At 42.5% G+C, this 25,289-nt stretch overlaps 2 protein-coding genes across 3 annotated transcripts in view; one reads left to right on the forward strand and one right to left on the reverse strand.

The window, feature by feature from the left end:
• The first annotated feature begins 5,821 nt into the window (after positions 1-5,821).
• Positions 5,822-8,403, forward strand: SEC61G (SEC61 translocon subunit gamma). The gene is made up of 3 exons (XM_034067209.1): positions 5,822-5,944; positions 7,108-7,210; positions 8,296-8,403. Exons 1-3 carry the CDS (start codon positions 5,851-5,853, stop codon positions 8,303-8,305), a joined length of 207 nt encoding a protein of 68 aa, XP_033923100.1. The 5' UTR covers positions 5,822-5,850; the 3' UTR covers positions 8,306-8,403.
• Positions 8,404-9,625: 1,222 nt separating this feature from the next.
• Positions 9,626-25,289, reverse strand: part of TPK1 (thiamin pyrophosphokinase 1) — a 284,733-nt gene continuing 269,069 nt past the window's right edge. For both annotated transcript variants that reach the window (XM_031047165.2, XM_031047166.2), the window contains one exon: positions 9,626-9,943. In XM_031047165.2, coding sequence (XP_030903025.1) covers positions 9,825-9,943 — 119 coding nt within the window. In that variant the 3' untranslated portion in view covers positions 9,626-9,824. The remainder of the gene's footprint in view (positions 9,944-25,289) is intronic.

The raw sequence follows: 25,289 nt of genomic DNA on the forward strand, positions 1-25,289 counted from the left end.
GTAATTAGTACTTCCATAACTGCTATCATGTTGTTGTTCGGAAGGATTGAGTAACTTGTTCCTTATCACACATAAAAATCTTCAGGTGGAAATTGCAAAGGCAGGAACAAGGCCAGTATTACCAACTGCTATTTTACCAGAGAAAGACTGGGAGGAAGTATTTTCTGGCCCATCGTTTATCAAAGTTACTTTTCTTTTTACCTTTATTTCTGTTGGATGTGCCATAAATGATGGGAGAATGAGATTAACTGGCACACATTAAAAAACAGTGACCTGAAGAAGTGGTGCACCTCAAAGAAAGACTTGAGAAGTGGCTAAAAGCAAGAGAACTCAGAGCCATCAGCGGCAGCTCTGCTAAAGCAAAACAAACCATTACAAGCATTGTATCAAAAAAACTAGCAAGTGCATGGTTTTTCTTTACCCCTCAGACCTGAACAGCTGATGGAGGCACACTTATTCCTCTGTTAACATCCCTGTATTCCTTTTGCCATCTAGAAACCTGATTTTCATACCTATATAGTCTGAAGTATCATCTAGTGATGCTGTTTTAGCTTACTGCCCTTGTTTCTCTTATACTGTGCCTATCATTATACCAACACAAATCTTCCAGGTGCTCTCACTCATAAGGTCTTTCAAATGAGATTGAACATGGACTTTGTTTAAAAGGTCATCTTTAAAATGATACACGATAAATCTAACTCTGCTAAAAATCTAATTTAACAGCACTCTTCCCTCAACCCCACATTTCATCTCCATTGAATATTAAGCAGCACAAATCAAAGGATGGGGCTTGTTGACTGCTTCAGACTAGCAACATTCCCTTTCATAACCATGGCATTAAAGCCTGATCTAGTGGCATTTCTGTAATTAATGAGGCTAACCCAAAGACACGCTCCACAAGCACTTCATCATTTCCCTCTGAACCCCAAATCTGAGCTATCATTTCCTTCCTAACATTAATTCCTCATTTGTGTTCTTCCCCTGCATCTGTACAGCTACTGAGGAGGGAAATAATCTTTCTTCCCATCGTAAATCATGCAGATGTGCTTATCAAGTCCAAACAGAGACTCAGGATCATTTAGGAGGATGAAAAGGTAAAAATAATGTTTAAATGTCAGAAGCCCATAGATATTCCAAAGGTTTCTCAATTTAAATTAATCACATATATTTATGGTAACATAAAATTTAGAAATAAAAGGTCCTATATATCTTAGCAATTTCTAAAGACTGAATTTTATAGTCATTTGGCCATCCAACACCACCAAATGTCAACCAATTGATCATTAACATGACTTCAGTCAATGGGGCCTTTGAAAATGTGAGGAGGCATCTGCCCGCAGTGCTGTTCAACAGGCTGCTCAGTCCAAGAAAGTCCCTTACCACCTTTCCCACAACACCACCTTGTTTCCTCCTATCTTTCTCTTCTCTGCATCCTTTCCATCTTTAGGCTGTAAACCTCATGCTGCTGTGTGGTCTTTCCTTTCTGCTATGTCTGTTTTCTGTCGCAGAGCATACTCAGATGCCCGCTGTCCCCAGTGACCTGTCTTCCTGGCATATCCAAGTCCACAAGCTGCCACCTTCCCAGTTTTCTTAGTCCCTGCCTTTGCCTCCTCTCAAGATAACTGTTTTTCTCCTCACATTCATGGAGACAAGTGAGATCCTGTCCCCAAAGGCTACTCTGCTCAAACAATCCAGGAGTGCTTCTCCTGGAGAAGCAAAGAGTCTTTTGCCTTGTCCCCCTCCACTTCAAATGCTGCCTCATGCCCTGTCACAAGGAAGGCATCTGGGGACCCTGGGCACAGTGTTTGTTCCTGCTGCCCACTCGATCACCCCTACCAGGGAGTAGCTTGATTCCTCCTGTCCACTCTGGGATGGGTTGGGATGGGAAGGACACAGCTGAGCAAGGCCCCATATCCCAAATGTATCACATTTTGTGCAGTCACAGACCTGCCAGGATTACTGTATCCAAGTAATTTCTTCTAGGACAGTGGCAGTATTCCTTGAAACAAGGAAACCAGACTGCCAGGTCTCTCCCCTCTTGGCATGCAGAGAGCATTTCCCCTACTATGGAGCTGCTGCTGAGCCCATGCAGCCCCAGACTCACTGAAGCCTGAGCAGGAACAGGCACCTAGCTCTTTTCATTTGCCTGGGGCTGGAAAATGGGCCAAGGCAGGGAAAATGGGGTTACCTCCCACAGGGAAGCTTGGAGGCCCATCCCTGTGCCACTCAGGATTGCACATCTGCCATCTCAGCACACAGAAGTGAGCTCCTCTCATACTGAAGATCATGTATTTTCTCATCTCCAGCTGATGTGACAACCACATCTGCAGCAAGCGCTGGCTCCTGTCACCCCACCATGCTTCAAAGGATCTGTGCTGGGGCAGGCAGCATGGAATGAGAGAGGCTGAAGCAGGGATTTACCTCGCTCCCCCTTCTAAGCATGGGCATAAGCATCCAGATCCAGGGGGGATGGATGTCATACAACAGTATAATGTGCTAATAGTTAAGAAGCAGATGCTTATTTTTCATATCCTCCAAATGACAAGAAACAAACTACGAACTGAAATGTGTAAATAAGCAAATAAGCAAACTAAAAGATGGGGCTCCAAGTTTAGGCAAAACGAATATCCAGAAACAGCTCAGTATTAGCACACTACAGTATAGGATAACCGTCCTTTCTCTGTTGAGAGAATGGCTATTTACTGCTTAGATATTGTCATAAATGCAGACCTGTAAAACTGCCATGAAAATTTCCATGCACAAGCACACCACATTCTTTCCCAACTTTGTAAGAACCATAAAGAAGTAGACATCTAGTCTAACTTTCAATGAAAAAAAACCACTACACATCCCTGGGAGATGTAAACTTCTTCTTATCTTCTGTAAATGCAGATAACTTTGTAAATACAGGGAAGAAGTAAATAACTTTGTAAAATAACACAGTTGCCCCAAAGGCCAAGTCTAAGGAACAATATATTAGTTCAAGGACACTAAAGCCAAAACAAAACCCCCTGGAAAGTACTTTTAGAAAGAACAACAGCAAATGCTTTCTGTGCACAAAACAGGACTCTCCCTCCCCCCTGAACTGCTGAAGTCCACTCACAGCCTGGCAGAGAAGGGTGTTCATCATGGGAAAGCAAGGGACTGCTGGGACTGAGGACTGATGACACCTTCTGCCCCATCCCGGAGAACCCATGACAATGAATCCATGACAAAACCATGCTGTTAATGCAGGCAGAATGCTCTATGATTCTCCAGACCATTCCTCCCCAGGAAAAACAGCTTAGTATAGAAATTTTGGAAGGGAACAAAGCTTTACTTTTTAAAATATATAAACCTAATCCAGCCAGAAGTCATCATCATGAATTTCCATACATGTGTGCCTTCTTGTTTCAGGTTATTTAGGTTTTTTCCCTAATCATTGCCATTTTGTTTCAGGAACCTAGTGCTATGGAAATTGCAGTAATGGTTCACAGCAAGGCTCATTGTGCAGCACAGCTGGGAATGGGAGTTTCCCCTGTTGGTAAAGTCTCCAGCATTTATCTGTGACACTGAAGGGGTAAAACCAAATAAAACAGCACCAAAGTCAGCCTCCACATACTGACTTCTCATGCAGAGGATCAGCAAGCTGCTTTCCTTTACTGCATTCTGTGCACTACGGCTAGCAGGACCTCAGCTGCTTTCCTTAAGGACCTTCCTCTCTCTGAGTGGTGAGACTCATCCTTGCAAACTGCAGACCAGCCTCCAAAACGTGACACAAACAATACACGAATCTGTCATGGGAAGCGTAACTGACACCAATGGAAAAGGTCCAGCAGAAACTGGTCACCAGTATTATGGTCCCATCTGAGGCATAGTGCTATATGAGGTCTGCTTTAAAGCAAAACTCAATTCAAAGCTGGGCCTTTGCAGAAAACTTGTGGAGGAGCCTACACCAATAACCCTTCAAAGCCAAAGAGAAAGCTCTCAGTTGAAGGAGATCAGTAATGCTACAGGACCTGCCCTGTTGGCAAAGACAAGAAAAGCAGCCGCATCCGTGGAATATCCAACAACCCCCTGCTGTCATGCACTGGTACTTTATCTGCCATGCAGGCTGTCAGCAAAAAGGTTAAGCCCAGAAAGTATTTTGTGCACGCTTAAATCCAACAGTGGATTGAGCTCAGCAAAGCATTTGCTTCATCTGGCTGCAGAAGCCTCACAGCCTGACTGAATAATTAGTAAGCTTTGGCTACTCAGTAGACACTCAAAAGGTAGCAGCCAACTAGGAACAGAATTCTACACTGAAATTAATAATGTCAAAAGCAACTTAAACATCAATAAATGTCACCTTTGTTTGTCCTTTATCTGCTACATGATGTGACTTTCCTTTCAAAAATAGCAAGGAATGAACCACTTTAGGTAGCAACAGCTTCTTTTACCCTTTCACAAGGAAGTGTTCTGCATTACCCCTGTGGCGCTGGAATGGTAAAAGCTTTCCCATTTGCAAGTGCTGCTCCGCACGCTGCTCTATACGGAACAGCCACAGGAGCCGATGTTTTCAAAGGCGATGAACTCCTGTAGTTCACACCGGCTTCAGCATTCCTACAGATCAATAGATGTCTGACTCGCGGGCAACCGCAGCCTGAACAAGCTTTTCACGGTGTTTTTTCCCCTTTAGAATCAACCAGGTTGGAAAAGACCTTTAAGAACAAAACCAACCGTTCCCCAGCACTTCTTGTCTACACGGTGTGTGAACCCTCCCACGGACGGTGACTCCCACACTGCCTGGGCAGCCTGCTCCGTTATCAACCAACACTTGTCACAGCTATAGCGGTACCACCTCCTCTTTATTTCCGTTACAAGGCTCTCGGACCGTATGGCTACAACCGCTCTGAAACGCGCACCCATCACCAAACATCCCCAGACGCGCCCCCGGACACAGCACAGACGGCTCCAGCAGCACGGCCCCGCCGCACGCCCGCCTGGCCGTAACCCCTCACGGCCACTGGTGTGACAAGGGACAGGGGCAGGGAAGCAGTCCCGGGAACCGGAAAGCACAAAGAACTCCCACAAACACGAACCGCATGACCCCAAATCCGCCTTTTCCTCCTCAAAACAGCCCCGACCCGCCCACCGGAGCGCGGGCCGTCGGGAAGGGGCGCGGCCGCGCGCACGTTGGGCGTCGTGGCGTCACGGCGCTCCGCCGTTTGTGCGACGTGGCTTTGGCCTGGCAGTGGTAAGGGCGGCTTAGTGGGAGCGGGGCTGGTTGTGACCCCTTACTTTACATTTAACCCTGTCCCGGGGGGCTGAGACTTCCATGGAGCTGGGGGGTTGGTGTAGATGGTCCGGCCGCGGTGCTGAGGAGGGGAGATGTGAGAGGGTCCGATGGAAGGGCTCCTGGAGCAGCCGGTCTCTCTAGTGTCCCCCTCGGGGTGCGCAAGGCTGGCAGATGCTGGCTTTACGGACGAGGTTGGACCGCGGAACTGCCCTCGGTGCTCACCAGCCCGCCGGCAGCAGGTTTGGGCCTGGGGGGGTCTTGAGGCGGGTGGCTGCTTTCCATTCAGACGCCTGCCGTATGTTCTCAGAAGCGCAGTGTATGGCATAAGCTGAAAGTAAACTGTGATGGGGCTGTTGTTTTCCTCTTCAGTGCCGAGAAGCATCAATTCTCGTGTTTTTGCAGGCAGTAGTAGGCCCTCGTGTTGATACCGTGTATTTTCTGCAAAGTGGAAGTACCTTTTAATGCCTGGTTAGGTTGTAATATGACATTTTAAATTACCTTACAAATTTAATTGGTAACTGCTTCTTCTGTAACTAAAAAAATCCTCTTTTCATGGCTCCACCAACTAAATCCATTAATCTTGGCAGGTAATCATGGATCAGGTAATGCAATTTGTGGAACCCAGCCGTCAGTTTGTAAAAGATTCCATACGACTGGTTAAAAGATGCACCAAGCCTGACAGGAAAGGTAAAGCACACAGTAAACCAGAACACAATCCTTATTTCACTTTAAATCTTACTATGTATCTTTCCAAATGTCATTCCTGTTGATTCATCTGTTGTAAATGTTTCTCAGGTTGAGATTTAAACTTGAGCAGTTGTCCAGAAGTTAACAGGTTTGTGGTTTTGGGTATAATAAGCTTGATTGTGCCCTTTTCTGGTATGTATGAAGGTGTGTGAGCAGTACTAAATCTCATTGTATGAAATAGGCCAAGTAGCTGAAATAAGCTACTTTGAGAGAGGCATGTGGTAATTCTTATGTATTAGGTAAACTGATATGGGAAGAAGGTGGTGTTCACTTAACAAGTTTGACTGATTGCATTCAACTTGGGGGAAGTTGTAGAGAAAACTACTTGTTAAATGAGCAAAAGCTTCATTTTAGGAGCCTGGAAAGGAACTAGGGTTATTTTCTGCAGTGTCCATTCAGACCTTCACAGTTGTGATTGCCTGACTGGGACAGGAAGAGCTTTGCTGCTGGAAGTACAGCAGAGAAAGTTTCTGGACTTTCTCAAAGGCTTCAGAAGCTGTAACCAGAATTAGCTGTAGCAGGTTGTCCTTAATGGTAGTAGTTAAGGTGCTTTATTCACATGACATCTTTTGAGATCAAGGAGGAACTTCATTCACTGTCAGACTGACAGGGTTGTGAGGGGCTGTTGACCTTAGTCCACTTCATGGCTGTTGCCTTAAGATAATTGAGAATATCACTTAACTACTCAGTGTTTGTGAGGACTTAAGATGCCTTCTTCCTGTGGCAGGTGTAAATCAGCTTTTCCATGTTCAAGACTGTATTGAGGATTATTTGCAGGGCTTGTAGGGATACGAAGGGAAGATAATGCAATAAATGGGCCATGAATTGTTACAGACTGTGGGTATTCCTGATTCTGCTTATCACTGAATAAATACTGAGATTGGCCATGCTTTGTGGAAAGCAGCACCTTCCCCCTTAAAACTCATCTATCTAATGAAAAAGCGGATTTGTTTCTCAGTGTCAGTACAGTTTGACCTGCTTTCTCTGTTACATTACTGTTTGATAAAGAGATCTCTCTCCTTTGGTCACTGTAGTGTACATCTCCTCCTGTGTGCCATACACAAGGTGTCCTAGACTAAAGTTTTTGGGGTTTTTTTTGGCAGAGTTCCAGAAGATTGCCATGGCAACAGCAATAGGCTTTGCGATAATGGGATTTATTGGTTTCTTTGTCAAACTGATCCACATCCCCATCAACAATATCATTGTGTAAGTAAATATGGTTGTACTTACGTATTTCAGTTTCACTACATTTTGCATTCATTTTTACCTGCTTTACCAATTTTAAACAGAGGATGTCGGTGAGCCTTGCAGGATCCATGTTACTTTAGTATGTGTGCATTTCACATGTTAGTGTAATAGGATGGCTATTACTTGATTCCAGGGATCAAGAAGTCAGTTGTTAATGTAGGATGTTGCAAAATATCAATAGAATCATAGAATCCCAGGTTGGGAGGGACCTCAAGGATCATCTGATCCAACCTTTGTTGGCGAAGCATTACCTAGACTAGATGTTCCAGCACCCTGTCCAGCCCAATCTTAAAAGTGTCCAGGGAATCCACCAGTTCCCTGGAAAGATTATTGCAATTGTTATCACAGCGAAAAGTTTTCCTTTTGTATCCAACTGGAATGTCTCCAGGAATAACTTGTGCCATCATCTGTCCTCTTTTCCACATGATTCCTTGTACAAAGGGAGTCTCAATCTTCTTTGAATACTGGAACATGGTGGTAAGGTCTCCCCTGAGCCTTCTTTTCTCAAAGCTGAACAAACCCAGTTCCCTCAGCCTTCCTCAGCTTCTGAGCCCTCTGATCACCGAGTGCTACATACGTTGAAAAGCTGATTTTATACGTAACTGCTGTAAAATACCTTTTGAAATGAACACTGCAGTATGTAAAACTTAATCCTTAAGTTGATCAGCAGCTGTGGTACTGACATGTTAACCCTGCCAATTATCATAGAAAGGTTTGGGTTGGAAAGATCCTTAAGATCATCTAGTTCTACCCCCTGCCATGGGCAGGAATGCCTCACACTGAAATCCTCATTCTCCAGAGGTGATGTCGTCCCATTTCTAGCACTGGAACAGGTTAAACACTATTCTGTGACATGCGGCTTGCTTTATACCTTTAAGAGTGGTCCTCTAAGCAAGGAGAAGTGTTTGAAAACAGGAGATAATCTATAACTGTAGTAATGTTTGTCCTAAACAGGGCAATGGTGGGAGGATAAATCAGACTTCAGGTGGATCACTTGATCACACTTGATCAGTTGAAACTGATTTACTTTGTTCTCTCAACAGAGGCGGCTGAATATTTATCGTGAAGAACAAGATGTTGTGACACTTGCTGCAAAGATTTCACAGCTTTAACTTGTTTTCTATTAAACCAGTTCAGTTTGGGTTTTCAAACATTCTTGTCATGCCTCTTTTTGAAGTCTGTGGGATCATAACTGTCTACATTACAGGCTTTTTTGTAGTAGTACTGTTTTATTTCTTTAGTTTGATGGTTTTGTTACTTCTTTCAACTGTACTAGAATCACAGGGGTAGGAAGGAATCCTGGGACATCTCTAGTCCAACCTCCTCCTCAAATCAGGTCAGCGTTGCATTTTGACAAGGTTGCTTAAGGTTTTGTCCAGTCAGGTACTGGAAACCTCCAAGGGTGACAACTTTTATCAGAAGTTGTTCCAGTGCTTAATTTACTACTTAGTGAACAGCATTGTTACAAAAAAGTAGACAGCAAAGTAGAAGACTGTATCCTCTCAAGTGGTGATTTATAGATCTGTTAACTGGAATTCCTGTTACTAGTTTCTGGAATCATCATGATAACCCATAATAACTTTCTGCATTTGTAAGTCCTGCTAGGTTGTGTTATCTACTTGACAGGGGGAAAATATTCCATCAAATAAAGAACTTGTGTAATTCAGACAGCTAAACTTAGGTGGTTACTAAGATGTAGTCTGAGGTTAGTTTAGTTGCCAGAGATACTAAGCAGTCCTTAAGCAAATCAGCTTGCTTACAGTATTGGGTAGGCTGTACACCCATTTTTGGATAATGGTTCTGTAAGACAACTGCACATAGAATTACAAAGAGATCTGCATTTGTTGACCTGGAAGCTTCTGTTATAAAATGATTGAATATTTTGATTTTGGAAACTAAGTGTGCAAAACCTTTGGTAGATGCAGTGCTCTTCCTCCTCAGATTGAATGAAAGCTTACTGTAAGCATTTGGTATTTGCAGAAGTTACAATGCTAGTATACTTTAAAAGCACTTAATACTTGGAAATCTGATATTGGTATTACAATAAAAGTGATTTCTTCAGTACACAAAGTTGCTTCACAAGTAGAAAAGTTCAATTATTGATCTCCTTAAAAAATCATCACCAGCACCTACATATGTTACAAATCAGGACAGAGAAATGAGATTAACTACCTTTAGTGCTATCACCTTTTAATATAGTTATACTGTGTGCACTGTGTACTGTATTTCCTTTTGGCAGAAGGGGAAAAAGTCAGCAATGTAATAAAATACTTCGTAAAAAGAGTCTGAACTAACCTGATAAGCAGCAGCAGTGCCTTTGCATCCACTTCTGTTTGTGACTGTTTTGGGTAGCAACTTGTGTCTTCTGGTTAGGTACCAGAATGAAGTACTTAATTGTTGCTACTAACGTTGATTTGATCTCAAAAGACTTTTATTTCAGTTCTCTTTTTCATTCAGTACATAAAAATCAGTGCCTACTTATATATTTTGGCACAGCTTTGCTGTCTTAATTCAATGAAATTTTGCAGTAATTTGAGTTGAATCAGATCAGGAAAGGCAACTGTAGCTGATCCTATATTTTGATAGACATTGTCCACAGCAAAGGCTTGTCCGTCTCAATGGTTACAATCCCAGAGTTGTCATAGGTATTGGAAGTACTGACGAGCGTTCCAAACTGCAACATCTGGTTAGCTGTGAGAAATAAAGAGAGAATGAGTGTTACTCTTGAAACAAATGCATTGATAAGAGATTTATTGTTGTAAGGGCTGCTGCTCCTGCAAAAAAGGAAAAAGCAGCTGAGTAAATGTAACCCAGATAAACAACATCTAAAATAGCTATGTTAAATATTAATTAGAGGGCTTGTATGAGACTATCCAATGACCTGTAGAGGGAATAAATTAATACTTAATCCCCAAATTAGCATTTTGAGCTCACAGCAGATTATTACAGGAGCAGATTGTTGAATGTCCCCCAAAATTTCACATCTGGAAATTTGTATTCCATTAGCATCAACTGAAGTACCAGTGCTAGACAAGGTACTTAAATAAAACAAACCAGAGGATCTTACTGCAGTTCCAAACACAGAATTAGCTGTAGCTCAGCAGCTAGCCTATAATCTCTTAAAATGAAAGCAGTTCTAGAGCAGAGGACAGTAGTTGATCATATAATGCTTTGGGCTGGGAAGGACCTTAAAGCTCATCCAGTTCTAATATTCCTGCCACGGGCAGGGACACCTTCCACTAGAGCAGTTTGCTCCAAGCCCCATCCAACCTGGCTTTGAACACTGCCAGGGATGGGGCAGCCACAGCTTCTCTGGCCAACCTGTCTCACCACCCTCATAATGAAGAGCTTCTTCCTAATACCTACTGTGAATAGGTATTCTGTCAGTTTAAATCCATTGCCCCTTGTTCTGTCACTACAGGCCCTATAAAGAAGTCTCTCTCCAGCACTCTTGTAGGTCATCTTTAGTTGGTAATTATTTAACACGTGGTACTATTCAACAACTTTTGCTTCAAAGTAAATGACTTGCATCTTCTGCGTACCTAGTGAGGGAGGTGTCCCTGGGTGTTAGTTAGACCCAAGCCTGGTCCTGGGTTCACTCTAACAAACAGCTGATGTCAATTTTAGGAGAGTTTAAGCCATGTAACAGCGCAGTTATAATGATAGTTTTGAAATATCTGTGAAGTTCTAAACAATTAGTCTGTCTCAGTTTAGCTAACATGTTTTAAGGGTTACATAGACTTCCACAAGCTGAGACCAAAGATACAAGCTGCCCCCCAAACTTACAAACATACCAACTTCCCTAAAGGCACTTTTAAGACTGGCCAGTTCTGTAACAGTCCTTGCTCATACAGTGGTTCAGAGAAGGAGCCCAAAAACTATTCTTCGCTTTAGTTTGTAAAGCCAAATGATGGGTCTTACTCACTGGTGCCAGAGCTACATTTCCATGGAGGATACAAGGAGAGCTGCAGGTGGGGAGAACTGTTCAGGCCCATCCACCAGCAAGTCTGTGTGGCCTGTCAGAATCTGCAAATCATGCATTAATACTGAAGGAGGGATCTTCTGGCTTTGCTATCATGTGGCCCACTGCAAGTGAAGATCTCCCTGTGATCAAGAGGTGTGCAAAACAACACACTAAGCTCTATTTTGTAGTATGCAAGGGAGACAAAGAGGTGCATATGAACATGGGCTATAGTAAACTTGTCTGCAAGTTTACAACAGCAGCTGTCTACCCATTGCTGGAAGCTGCACAGGAGGAATTGAACTTGCTAGGTTCTATGGCTTGAAAATGACAGTGTGACAAAAGGCAGGACACACGATGTGGTTCAGTGTCTCTTCTGCTATATCTCTGCCTGCTGCTGCTTCTTCCTGTCTCACTCTTGTTCTTAGCCTGAAACGAACTGAAGACTGCAAGCTGTGCTTGGTTAGAATGAGAGATTAACACCTGAGTTCTACTGCTTTAAAATGAAGAGTCCTATCATTTGAATCTCTCGGGAGTTTGGAGCATCAAATGCAATGCAGTGCAAGAGGTTCAGCAAAAAGGAGAGAAAAAAACCCCCAAAATCTACAAACAACTAAGTACTGTGCTAACTAGATTGATAAAATAAACCTAAAATAAAGGTGCTACCTTCTGTCAGGATGTTTTTGTACACATAGGAGTGCTGGGCAGGCTCTTAAACAAATGCCAGGACAAGTAAGTTGTGTTTGTCTTTGTAAGAGACTGTAGAGGCCAGTGGGGTGATGCCTGGCCAGAAGCTGATGCAATGGACTGAGTTGCCAGGGAACCCAGATTTCACCCTTTGCAGGTAAACAGGTAACTTAATGAAGGTGAGGTAACACATGGGCAAAGGTTCTAGTGTAAAAATAGTACCAAAATCCTGTGTTACAGCCAAGTTATGAATATCTTACAAACTATCTAAAGTCAGTTTTAAGTAGGAAAGAAACTTAAATACTTTACAGTATTTGTTGACACAAATTATCCAGTTTTGGTTACTTTATATTGAAATTTGAAAGTGGGAGTGGGGGAGGAAGAGCTTTGTGGATACTCTTGTGTGAACCCACTCAATTTAGTATCATTTATTGCTTCTTGCCCAAGACTGTCAGAATAATTCTTAATGTTTCATCTTTGCTTATGAAATAATGGTTCTGCAGAAGGAAAAGAATTAAGAACAACATGGCAGCTTAATGAAACAAAACTCTAAAGCAGTATTTCTTCTTGCATAAAATTAAGTGAAAATGAGAGCCCTGGTTTTTTGCTTTAGAGAAAAAGTCCTTGACCACTAGATGGAGCCTTTTATCTTTTTTTTTCTACCAGATTCTTCTGTGCGAGAATCACCGTTTAAAATGCTGAAGTGAAAAAATGCAGGACCTGTAAAACTACTGCTGATGCACGTGGCTCAAATGGAGTAACTCCAAGTACTTGGTTTCACAGCCAGCCAACATTTCATAGAATCATGGCATGGTTTGGGTTGGAAAGGACCTTAAGATCATCCAGTTCTAACCCCCCCTGCCATGGGGAGGGATGCCTCACACTAGACCATGTTGGCCTTTCAACTAATATCACTAAAAATGCATACTTTCTATTCAATCCATGAACAGTAATTAACGTGAAGAAACCAGGTTAAAGCCCATAAAGGAACTAAGAAAACGTACATACCTACTGCTTCTAGGAAAACTTCTTGCAGTATCATGCATTATGATATAAAATTTACAAGGTCAAAGCCTGGAAGTTTTGTCAGTTCATAGCTGATCCAGTCAAAGTGTGTTTACTGACTGATAATGGACTGTTGATGAGAGAAATACACAGCATCTTCCAATGTAGCTATACTTGTTCTTTACTCTCCATCCATAAAGTCAGCATGTCTTGGTGGCACTAAGGTCAGGGGGCCCTGCCCTCAAAGGAAAGCCATGGGGGTCAAGAGTGGTTATAAGAGAAGGTAACTAAGTTCTAGTTCTACAGTGTGGTTTTGACATCTGACAACTCTGAATTTGGGAACTAAAAGGAAATGCTATTGCTGCCTTTTGGGAAAAAAAACCCAACCAAACACCACCACACAACCAACCAAAACTATTATAATAAAGACGCATTTTTATAGCGTGCTCTATGTTCTTACTAGTAATGAGTCTCATTTCTGTCTCATGGATTGCAACATACCACTCATTCAGACCTGAACATGGTCTTGGGCAGGGCTTATTTTGATGTGGTAGCGGAGCAGTGCTTTTCTAGCAGGTTTTGTTTTCGTTAGCAGGTGGCCAAATCTGTCAAGAGTTTGAGATGCTGGAAATAACTCAGAGAAGAAATCTGAGGGGAGGCTCGTAGGTGAGCTTCCCAAAGGAGCATAATCACAAACATCATTATTTCCTAGACATCCCTTTTGCTGACAATTTATATGACAAAGGATGTTTCATTAACCCTGAAACTGCCTCCTTCCACTATTTTATTGCTTGTCTTTTGATAGTTTTTTTTAATACACAATTCTAAGGAAGCCATGGGGAAAAATGTTAATCTTGGATGTAAGATTCTGAAAATTGATCAAGCTTATGATTGTCAGAACCTTTGGAAACCTTACCTAAATGCACCCCATGAGTAATCGAGCTATATAGGAAAAATTAAATCAAAAAGCCCAAACCTAAAAATGTTTTTTAGAAACTCATACTATATTTATACCTCTACCATGGCTGGGAGTTTTCATTTTCAGTTGACAGTACTAAAAAGGAGACCTAAGCCTTGCATGCAATGTGTTCACCACTGTGCCGCAGGCTTTCAGCCTGGAAACTAAGACATAGTGTGGACTAATTAGAACTAGATTGGGTCTCATCATGTTAGGTGCTGCAAAAACACTGGCTCTTAATATCGATTTATTCCTCTTAATAACTGTATTCATGATGTAGTAGACTTATAAACATTATGACTTCATTGTATTATTTAGGATACTTAAGTCCAGCAGAAGAGAGCTTATATCAAGACCCCATGTACATTTTACGTGCTGCACTTAAGCAGGGCTTGAGGGAGGCACATACAGAGAAAAAACTTCTTAAACATATGGTATATTGCAAATGCAAATGATGTCATTAATTTGAAAGGCTTAACTGAACAGGAGCCTCTCTGGATATTTCTACATCTATACCAAAACCACAGTAAAATCTGGACAACTGAGAGGGAGGCTCTTAACTGCAGTATCTAATAGTCATGGTAGGTGCAAGTCCTTCCTTACCAAGGAGTATCGAAGAAATGATTTTGGTGTGCAAATGGCTAACAATCACACCTCATGTCTGTTACATGAAGACACATAGGCAAATGGAAGCCTTTTGGAAAACCCTTGACTACAAAGCATAGAAGTGTCCCCACTTCATGGGATTTCACCAAGTCAGGGTCTTGCTACTGTTACCCCAAATGACTGAGAACAAAACACTGTCACAATAAGCATGTCCCATGCAGATACCGCCACAACTGTCCTATGTTTCCTTTTCTCAACTGCCTCTCGATTGCTTTCTGAAATATGTAAAGTCACACCTTGCTGAATCCCACCACTGAAAATAGAAATAGGCACAGGAATACAAGCAGATTGCCACTGGTGGCATGGATGTTTGCAATATTAACATAACTAATTTTTAATTAAGGGCCATATTATAGTGAATGTAATGCTCTCTCCCCACCCCTCAGGCAAATGCTGCATCAGAATGATAGAAAATTAAGATGAATAAGCTAAAACACAAGTGCAAGTGAAATACTGAGCTGTCATTTGGTACTCTAATACAGCTGATCTGGTGAGAATTTCCCTGATGCTCTGTGTTGGGAGCAGAAATCTGCATTTAAATGGAGATGCATTAGTAACATATGAGCTAGTACTCTGCAGGTCACCCTGTGTCTCCAGAACAGCAGCATTAATTTTTCTATTTAAAAATAAAACACAAATAGTTTATAGACTGATTTTCCTTTCCTTCCTCCTGGTTTTACACTTGTGGTTAGACTGACTTCACTGGAGTTAATCTTGATGTACGCTGAAGCATACAAAGAAAAAATTGGGTCCTTGATCTCTGTAGTGGGAGCTGCAAAGCCTGAAGTTGCAAATAACAGTAATGTACAATAAAACACAAACTGTTTTCAATACTGATACAACAGGGAAGTACCATGAGGGCTTGCAGAGTCAGCTGGGAGGGGACAGATCCCCTCAGGGCCAGGGGGAGTTATGGAGAAGCAGAGATTGCATTAGACAGTATTTGTAACTACAGTAATTTTTGGTACCTGGTGTTCTGTAGCACAGAACAACGCTGTGTAATCCCAATGGATTTGTATGAGCGGGCTCATGAAAGCATCAAGAGGATCTGGGGTGAAGGGGGCCCAACAGGCAGGCCCAGGGTGTTATCTGACTGGTTCAGAGAGTGGCAAAGATGCTGGGCAGGGGTTCTGCAGCACAGGGAATTCAGGAGGTGACAACAAAAGCACTGTCTGTCAGTGCTTAACGATTTAATTTAGAAAGTGAGAAAAGTACATTAACAGAACTGTGTGTTCTCCCCTGGAGAGAAACCACCCATGTGGGTGAGCCTTCAGCAATGCAAATGGATGTCAGGAATTTGCACATTTATTTCCAGCACACATTTTTTTCCCAGCTTTATAATCAAAGTGGTACTGTAAGAACAGCTCAAACTCCTCCTGCCACATCACCTGCTTGGCAGTAATATAAAAGGGTAAGCTGATAAAAGTGATGCTAAGAAACAGAGTGCTTCCTACACAAATGTCTCTACAGCTACTACTGCCTCACCAGAATCAACAAGAATCATTAACTGCAGGTAGTTTCTATGGCTATTAGCTGCATTTGAACACCACTAAGAAGATGTGCTCCAGTGTTTGTGAAAAATCACTTTAGCCTCTGAACTTCAAGTGACCTAAAAAGTCTATCACAGAAACTATATACATACTATTATATACTATATATATATTTTATATATATAATATATAATATATGGTATAGATATAATAATCTGTTTTCAGTAGTGCCTTTCCAGCCTAGATACAATAAAGCTGTACCAATACTACAATAGTAGAGTGATTTACCACAAATATAAGTATAAAGTAAGTCAGGGAACTAGTTGGTCTAGGGCGATTGTTGCGCTAAGCTAAAGGCAAAGCCAGGCTGTGTTAGTTTAGCCAGTAAGAAGCGGTGTTTGCTTAATTTTTGATGCTTTCCAGTAAGTTTCTATAATGTTCATCAAACTACCTACAGCTCTAAGGGGCTGTACGAGTGACAGGTACTATGAATAACAGCGTTACAGCACTGAAGAAACAGCTCCTGAAATAACATATAGCTTCAGTTTGACAGTTACTACTGTAGAGATCTTGCATATAATCCAGGCAAAATAACTCGTTGCTATTTTGGTCTCCCTCCCCTTTGTGCGAGATGAAAAATGCTATTCTCATGAGGAAAAAGGGGCAAGAATAATGCTAAGATGCATCAGTTAATGAACTTGGTTCCAAGCTTACCCATCAGACACCTCATAGTGCACATCATCCTGTTACGCTGCCATGTGTCAGAGACACTGCTTAGTCACACAAAGCTGAGAACGACACTGTGATAGAACACTGGAATCCAAGAATAGCTAAAAAAAAAGGTGGCCTATCTTGGCATTTCAGTTGTAAGTTCTGGTTTGACATGACAGTAAAGAACCTAAAAATATTTGCTATTTTGAAAGCTTCCTCATTGCCAAGTTGACATGATACATCTAATGGTGAAATCTACTGAATTCCAAGTGATCCTAGCAAATGGCGACACACAGTGCTGCAGAAAGGAGTGAAATTCCCCCTACGTTCATTGATTTAGCTGCTGGAGATAGGGAAGAGAAAGGAGAGGTAATCTTTTCCTGACCCAAATCTCAGGGCTAGTAGACTACATCCATGTACTCAAGCTTCCAACAGCTTGGCACCAGAAAGCCTTCCAACACTACCAGATCCAGGATGGAACTTGACCAACATCTTGCCTCTAGCTACAGGCATTTCCCAGCACTTCATGTAAAGATGAAAAAAGCACCCTCTCACAGAAACCTATCTGTCCTTCAGTGGGTTTTTAAGTGTGACATTAGTCAACCAGAACATATAGCTGATTATTTTTCTCTTCTATTCTTTGCCATCCTCATATATCCTGGCACATTATATTCATAAATTCACAAGAGGAGGTAGGAAAAGAGATTGTTAAAACACACGCATAATACAAGTCTCCGAGCTTTGGTTCTTCCCCATCCTTTGCAAGAACGTGCAGATACAATGATTATTCCTGTAACATCCAAACCAGGCCTGTAGCTGAAATATGGGTGTATGGATATTTTCTCAGGAAACATATGGATATTTTCTCAATAAATACATACACAGCTTGGGTTAAATCACCCAGGGGATCTCGTTCATCCACTGCATGGAGAACAGCAGCACTACCATAAACACTGCACAATAGTCTCAGACAACCTCTTCTACTGCCTATCAGTGCGTATGAAGAGTCCCCAGTGTCAAGTCTGCCATCAAATTGAGCAGTGCTCTGCTTCTTTTCTCTGTGGTGAGGATATGATTATCCTAAGGGAGTTCAGCTAAAGCCAGTCCCTAGCCAGCCCTGAAAACCAAATTTGAGCAGGCTTGCTTCTCCTCCTTATCACTGCTGCCAGCATTAGCTCAGCTCCATATCCAGAGGCCTGTTCTGCCACACAAGTTGCTCTGTCACTGGGCTCCAGTGCCAAAATTACATTAAATATAAATTGACAAAGCTCTGTAAAGGCTCAGTCCTTAACTTTAGCTTCTGCTGTGCTCTGTAGGGGCAGGAAGCAGAGCAGCTGAATGGTAGTGGGGCTGGAACCTGTATCTGTGGCAGAAGAAAGATGGCTGTACGCAACATGCAAAGTTAGAATAGTGAAGGTCAAAGCAGATCTGGGAGGGGTTCAGCATCTTCTAGATCTAAACCTTTCCTCCCCAAGTCCAGCCTCAACCAAAACTGACCCGGGCCATGGCTGCTCCATTCAGGCTGCCGGATGGCCCCAGGAGCAATGCACATGTCATGAATGCTCTGGACCACCAGTTGCAGGGTGTCTTGCTCCCAGACCTCACGTGAATCAAGTTGCCACACCAGAGAGATTATTTAACTGTGCCAGAATAATGCACCTGGTGCTCAATGAGTTCCTCTGACCATAAGGAAGTGAACAGTTGCCTTTACCTCTCAGCACCGGTCATGGTACCTTCTGTGTGCTGTGCCACACTGAACCCCAGGATAGCTGGCTGCACAGTGGCTTGCAGAGGGCAAAGGCATCGTCAGTCCTGAATATAAGCAGCAGCTCCTCTTAGCTACTAGCACGTTATTACAAATAACCTACTTTGATCAAATTAAATCCCTAACAAATAATTCTATTCTGAAAGCTTTAACAGTGAACGGCACCATTTCCTGAAAGAGTTTAATGGAAAGATATTACATTTACATGGAAAAATGAAAAGGACAAACTCCAATATTCCCCTTTCTGCACAAAAGACGTCATCAATAAAGCAGCTGTGCTTTTGTCTAAAACATTTCTCTGGAAGGAGGTAATTATTATTTAAATACCCCACACTGATCCGCTCCTGACAGCTCACAAGGTACATGCTCATCTGCTTGCTCTCCCTGACAGCTGATCTATTCTCAGCACAGGTGACTAACTAATAAAGTCTATTATATTTCTAATAGAAAAGTAATTCCATTTCTCTTTACCCCTTCCCAGCAGCACTGCTTCCTTTCACTGTGCTGGGGTGGGATGCTGCGAGAGGTTTCTCAACTGTGGTTGTTTTCACCTCTACAATTGCTGTGCATGACTTAGAATTTTAGAGTACTCTGCCTTCTTTCAAGAAAAACAATTAGACACAGATAATATCACCCTGAGGATGAAGCAAAAGCAATTATTTCTGTTACAAAACGTCCCCCTAGATCTGCATGTGAACAACTAAGCTTTTTGATTTTTAATTTTATTACTTTGTCTTTCTGTTAACAAATAATTAATATGATTACTAACACCCTATGTACCTCTAATGGGTATACTATTTCAATTATAAAGCCATTACTGATGCTTATTAATTCTATTCTATTTATCTTCAAACTTGCACGTTAAACATTTGTTGACATTCATGCAGCTGGAGCTCCTCCAAACTCACTCGCAGGAATCCAGCAAAGTTTATCTGCTGCAACTTGAGACAGAACATGTCTGAAGGGGGCCTACAAGGACGCTGGAGAGGGACTCTTCATCAGGGACTGTAGTAACAGGACAAGGGGTGATGGGTTTAAACAGGGTAAGTTCAGGTTAGATATAAGGAAGAAGTTCTTCACTGTGAGGGAGGTGAGGCACCGGCACAGTTTGCCCAGGGAAGTGGTAAATGTTCCACCATGGCAGTGTTCAAGGACAAAGCCTTGAGCAACCTGGTCTAGTGGAAGGTGTACCTGGCTGTGGCAGGGGCTTGGAGCTGGATGATCTTATTGGTCCTTCCAACCCAAACCATTCTAGGATTCTATGAAATGCAACAGGAGACTGCAAACCACACTGGCTTTAGTTCAGAGTCACTCAACTGGATTAGATGGCTCTCCATGTCCTCTGAAAAAGAAAGGATTTTTTTCAAACCAGCCCACTATTTCCAACAAAAATGACACTCAGGGCACAGCAAAACCTACTTGAACTAGGAATACCCGCTTCTTTCACTTCACTCACCATGAGATCCCGTTTCTCAGTAAGGACACGGGAATGGTGCCTGCCATGTACAGGAAATCAGTGCATAAGGCCCATTCAAAGTTCTTGTCTGTTTGCTTTTGCAGTCTTTTTTCGGATACCAGACTCAGCACTGTCACTGTTGCTGAATACAAACAGCTTCCAAACATAATGTTTGTCTCCAAAATTAAAAACGGGAAACTCATCATTAAAGACAAGCCCTAAGTCTCATTGACCGTCAAAGACATTACTGGAGTGGAAAACCAGCCACTGAGGATCCTTGTGCTTCTTGTGTGCTCTGTAAAAGTCCAATTGATTTTGAGTAATGATTTCCAATAGGAACAATGCTCTTTGTGTTGGTGCTCTTCCTCCTCCTGACCTTTGAAGAGCCTTCCCACAGCCCCCTGGCTCCCCTTTAGCTAACTGGCTAGTGATTCATCCTCTACATTCAGAAACATGTCATGCACTTCCAGGCCCTGTGATTGTTAAGGACTCAGTGGTTTGGGCAATGTTTCCTCCTGCTTCTTCTCTGGGGAACGCTGCTTTAGCAGGGCTATACCATGCTTTCTGGGCTGAGTGAAATGAAAGGCTTCTGCATTAATCATGTAGCGCTACGTCAGGCACTGCCTAGGCCAGGTGATGTAAGCTCCTGACCCTCAAACACAGAGGCCGAAAGCACTGCTGAATTAATGTAGTGCTACATGGCACAGTCAGAGACATTAAAGTTTTAAGAGTGCAATTGATTATCTGTAGTTCAACTTTCAAACACGCTGGTCAAAATGGATTGCAACAGTCATGCTGTGGCACAGTGATGCACGTCAGCAGGCTCTCAGTTTTACTGTGTGTGTGACTTGACATTGGCTTTTAACCTACCAATAAACCATCCCAACACGCTGCGAGAAGTGGGATGGAAAAGGAATTACAAATCCAGTGGTCCCATGTAAAATCAAAGATTAAGCCAACTATATTGCAGCTTGTCTACTTCTGCCAACACCAGTGAATTTCCATAGAATCAACTAGGTTAGGAACAACCTCTAAGATCATCGAGTCCAACTGCTACCCCAGGACTGCCAAGCCCACCATTAAACCATGTCACTAAGGGCAAACTGATCTCACCTCATGATCTCAACTCACAGTCACCTACCCCACATAGTGGCCTACTGTCTATAGCTGCCACCCCTACCCCTCACAGCCACCCCTTAATATCTCCCCTCAAGATCTCCCATCATGGCCATCTGTCAGCCCATGGCTGCCCCTGCTCTCCTCTCATGATCTCCCCTCACCCCTCATCGCCACCCCTTGTCTCCCATCAACCCCTTACAGCCTCCTCTCCTCTCCCCTCATGAACTCCCCTCGAAACTGCCCCTCTTCTGTACCAAGCTGTATCTCTTTCCTGACTACATCAGCAATTGTGTCTCAGTCCACATTGCACAGGAGAACTCTGCAGTTTGCCAAATGCCCTGCACACATTACAAAGAGTTCTAAAAAACCATACAATGCTTGTGATCGGCACTTACAAAGGCCAAACCCTTTGCTCTTCTCCAAGACCTGCTTGCAGGGATCTACAAGCAGAAGCATGTAATTCACGATACCTAGCAGAATTTCATAGACACTGTCTGACCCATGGTTTAAAATCACCAGATGTGAAATACTTTATTTCACAAATAGGAAAAAATGCACTGAAAGCAAAATTATCCCAGAGGAAAAGCAAACTTTGCTAAATATTACTATTAAAACATGTCTGGAGGGCTGGAATGAAGGAACACAGGCTCTTTAGGAAGGACAGGAAGAGGAGATGTGAAGGGGATGTCACCCTCTATGTCAACGACCACCTGGAGTACTCAGTTCTCTGCCTGGGGGTGGATGAGAAGCTGACCGAGAGCTTATGGGTCAGGATTAAAGGGAGGGTAGGGACAGGGGACATTACACTGAGGGTTTGCTAGTTCTGGAAACAACGACAGCAGCTGAAGTGTCTCTTAAATTCACATATATCTTAAAAGTGTAAGGATGAAAAAAAAAATTGCCCTGTAAAAGCTTTCTGATTAACCTGCCCTCTACAGCAGACCAAGGCAACTGTTACAATTATAATCCTTTCATTTGAATTATTCAATGCTCTACTATCCTAAATGGTCTTTAACACCCAAATAAAAACGTCTCTGATGTCTGTGTGCTCACAAAGAAAGCAGAACTACCCAAGAATATATTGAGACAGCTGAAGATTAATCCTGGGATGTTCCAATCGGAGTGGACACTTTCCATGATTAACCAGATGCAGAAGTCTCAAAGCAAACAAGACCTACAACTCTATTTCACCTCTTGGAAGATGTGGATATAGACACATTTTCCTCCTACTATCATAACTTTCAGAGTATATTGTTACATATCACTACAAAGACATCCAGTGATATGGAAGAGGCCAGTGCATCTCAGAGGTAATCCTTAAATCTAGAGATGTCTTATGCATGCTTTGGACCCAACATCAGGCATGGTGATCACTGAACTATTATACCTGTTTTGTAACTTAAGGGATGGCCACCTATCAAAAAATACATCTGTTATGGAAGAGACAGCACTGCTTTCTAGAAACAGGCAGGCTTGTTTTAAGCCCATCAAAATAGTACCATATGCATGCCCACTACAAGTTAGATATCATAAGACCAAGAGAAGCACTTTGTACTGATCCTCAAAATCAGTCAGGAAGGAAGGAAGTCTGATGAGAGCTTAAACCTTACTTCAGGGTGGGTTTAGAACAGACCAAGTAAAACAACATTCCCAGGAAGAGCTGGAGAGCCTTGCACTGATGACTGGTGTAGATGAGCCCTGCAACAATGAGGTCAGTACATGGCAAGAGGTTTGTCATGTCATGTGTAAGAGTGAAAACTTGATGATACAGATTTTGAAGTACAGGCCTCATTTACAGGTACGTTAAGCAGAGAAGAGAGCAATAAAGTGTCAAGCCTAAAAGCTGTGAGCAAAATGTAGTTATATGACTTACAACATCACTGGCAGCCAGGCGGATAAATCTCTGCACGCTGCTTTGAAAGGGCACCTGTAAATAGTCATAGGATTCTCTCCAGCAAAGTACAGGACCTTTAAGAAAGGCCAGAATACTGCAAGAAGCTCTTACTCAAATATACCTGAAGTCAGTCAGCCATAAAGGATGTCTTACAGATGTCACACAAACTATACTAGAAATGAACTGAGGGGCTTGAAAACAACATTGCAGAACAGAAAAAGTCCCTCAAATCTATCATTGTGGGCAAGGGAAGGAACACTAACAAAGATTTAACCGCAGAAAAAACCCATCCTTTGGAAAGCTTGCCTTGCTGTAGCACTCTCAACTCACTCAATGCAGTTTGCTGGCTAACCTGTGTTGCCCACATGTAAACACTTCTGTTAAGAAGTTTTGTTCCCTCTCTTGGATCATGAACTTCAAAAAGTCACGGAACGCCGAATGCAACACTGAGACAACTCCTGTAATTTGCAGGAGCCAGAATGGACAATATCATTGATGTAGCGTAATGAGCCGTTTCCCTCCTCCCTACTGTGATTAATGGTTTGGAGAGGAGGTCTGCTTGCTGAGCTGATAGAAACGTTGCTAGCCCTGGAGGCATGCCCTATATATAGCGCTGTGTGAGTACATGCATGAGAGATTGGCAGGCAGAAGCAGCTCAGGGAGCCTTTGTTATTGTCCAGTTTGCTCTTTCCTGAGCTCCTCCAGCCTGCACAATCTGTGTAGCCTCTGGGAAGGCAGCTTTGGATTTGGTTTACTTCTTGGAAAAAGCTGCTGCTCTTGATGCACAGGATACAAAGTAATGTGACAGTGATTGACAGCTGGGGGGAAGAGGAGAGGAAAAATCAGTTAAGTCGGGGTATTTCACAAAGGAGCAGAAGGGAGAAAGGGAAAACAGGAAAATTTCCCATTACCACAGCACATGTGTGGTGGCAGATAGCAGTTACTGGTTTTAATAACACTAATACTACTACTACTACTAATTTCTAAAACCAACTAAGTGGACTGTGGCCCTGGTTCTCATGGGGAACCTCAACCACCTTGATACCTGCTGGAAAGACAACACAACACACACAATCCACGAAGCTCCCACAAAGTGCTGGTGATAACTAATGGTAACTGCTTGGAGGAGCCAATGAGGAGAGGTGTGCTGCTGAACTTTGTGTTAACAAAGAAAGAAGGAGAGCTAACTTTGGTATCTTGCAGGACCTACTTGGAGGAATCCAATGGGTTAGGGCTCTAGAAGGCACTGGGGTCTGAGAGAGCTGGTTAATATTCAAGTACCACTTCTTCCAAACTCATTATCAATGCATCCCTATGAATAAGAAATCAAGCAAACTGGTCAGGACACCTGCATGGGGAAATTATACCAACTTGAAGACACTTCGTAGCAAAACTGAAGACAGTAAAACACATATCAAGGAGGAAAGAGATTATTTAAAGAAATCTGATCTGGCTTTAATTCTTAATACTGGGTAAAATATCCATTTCCAGAGCTCCAGAAGACATGCTGGAAATCACTGCTCACTGCTGCTGTTTGGGAAGTTTTGTAAGCATCTCATAAGAACAGGCCATGCTTGCATTTAGCCTAAAGGAACAACCATCATTAGTAAACAGGTTATGCTGTAGTTCTCCTTCTGTTCCTGTGCATGCAGCTCTGTATAACCAAGCTGTAAGAGACAAGTTAGGAAATGACATGCACAGCAGTTGTCTGTCAACACAAAAAACCTTTTCTTAAAGAATAGGAACCACATTTTTATTAAATTCTGATCTTCTACAAGTACTGCTATCAGATCACACACCACAGCACACTCAGTTTGATGTAGCATTAACAGCAGTATTTTAACAAGGAATCATGGTGGTCTAAAACACTAAACTGTCCCCTCAAAACCCCTTTTTAGTAATGAGACTAATTTCAGTGTATGCCCCTCTGAAAATCCTGGAACTCAAACCCCTCACACTTTATAGAAGGCTCTAATCCAGGGACATCTCTGCAATAAATCTGCAAATCAAGATGGGTCATGATGGGTCAAACTCCTGAGTATCTTTCCTGCTTTGAAAACAAATGGTAGATCTCTTTTTCATTCCTTAGGGAGAGTAGGTTCAAACAGTACCAGTCTTCAAGCTGAGTATATTCACTTCAGGGACAACTGCAATTCCAAGATGTATGCACACTCATCTTTAGAGTAAATTCAGACCTGATTTGGACCTTACCTAGTTGCTCTAGTTTGCTGTTCTCTTCTGCAGGCTACAGTTTAGAGAGGTACTAAATCATGTGCTTAAGCTATGTCCACAGAACGTATCAATGATACTGCAGAAACCTCAGTA

The sequence above is a fragment of the Melopsittacus undulatus genome, chromosome 1 (assembly GCF_012275295.1).
Source record: "Melopsittacus undulatus isolate bMelUnd1 chromosome 1, bMelUnd1.mat.Z, whole genome shotgun sequence".
Taxonomy (NCBI): Eukaryota; Metazoa; Chordata; class Aves; order Psittaciformes; family Psittaculidae; genus Melopsittacus; species Melopsittacus undulatus.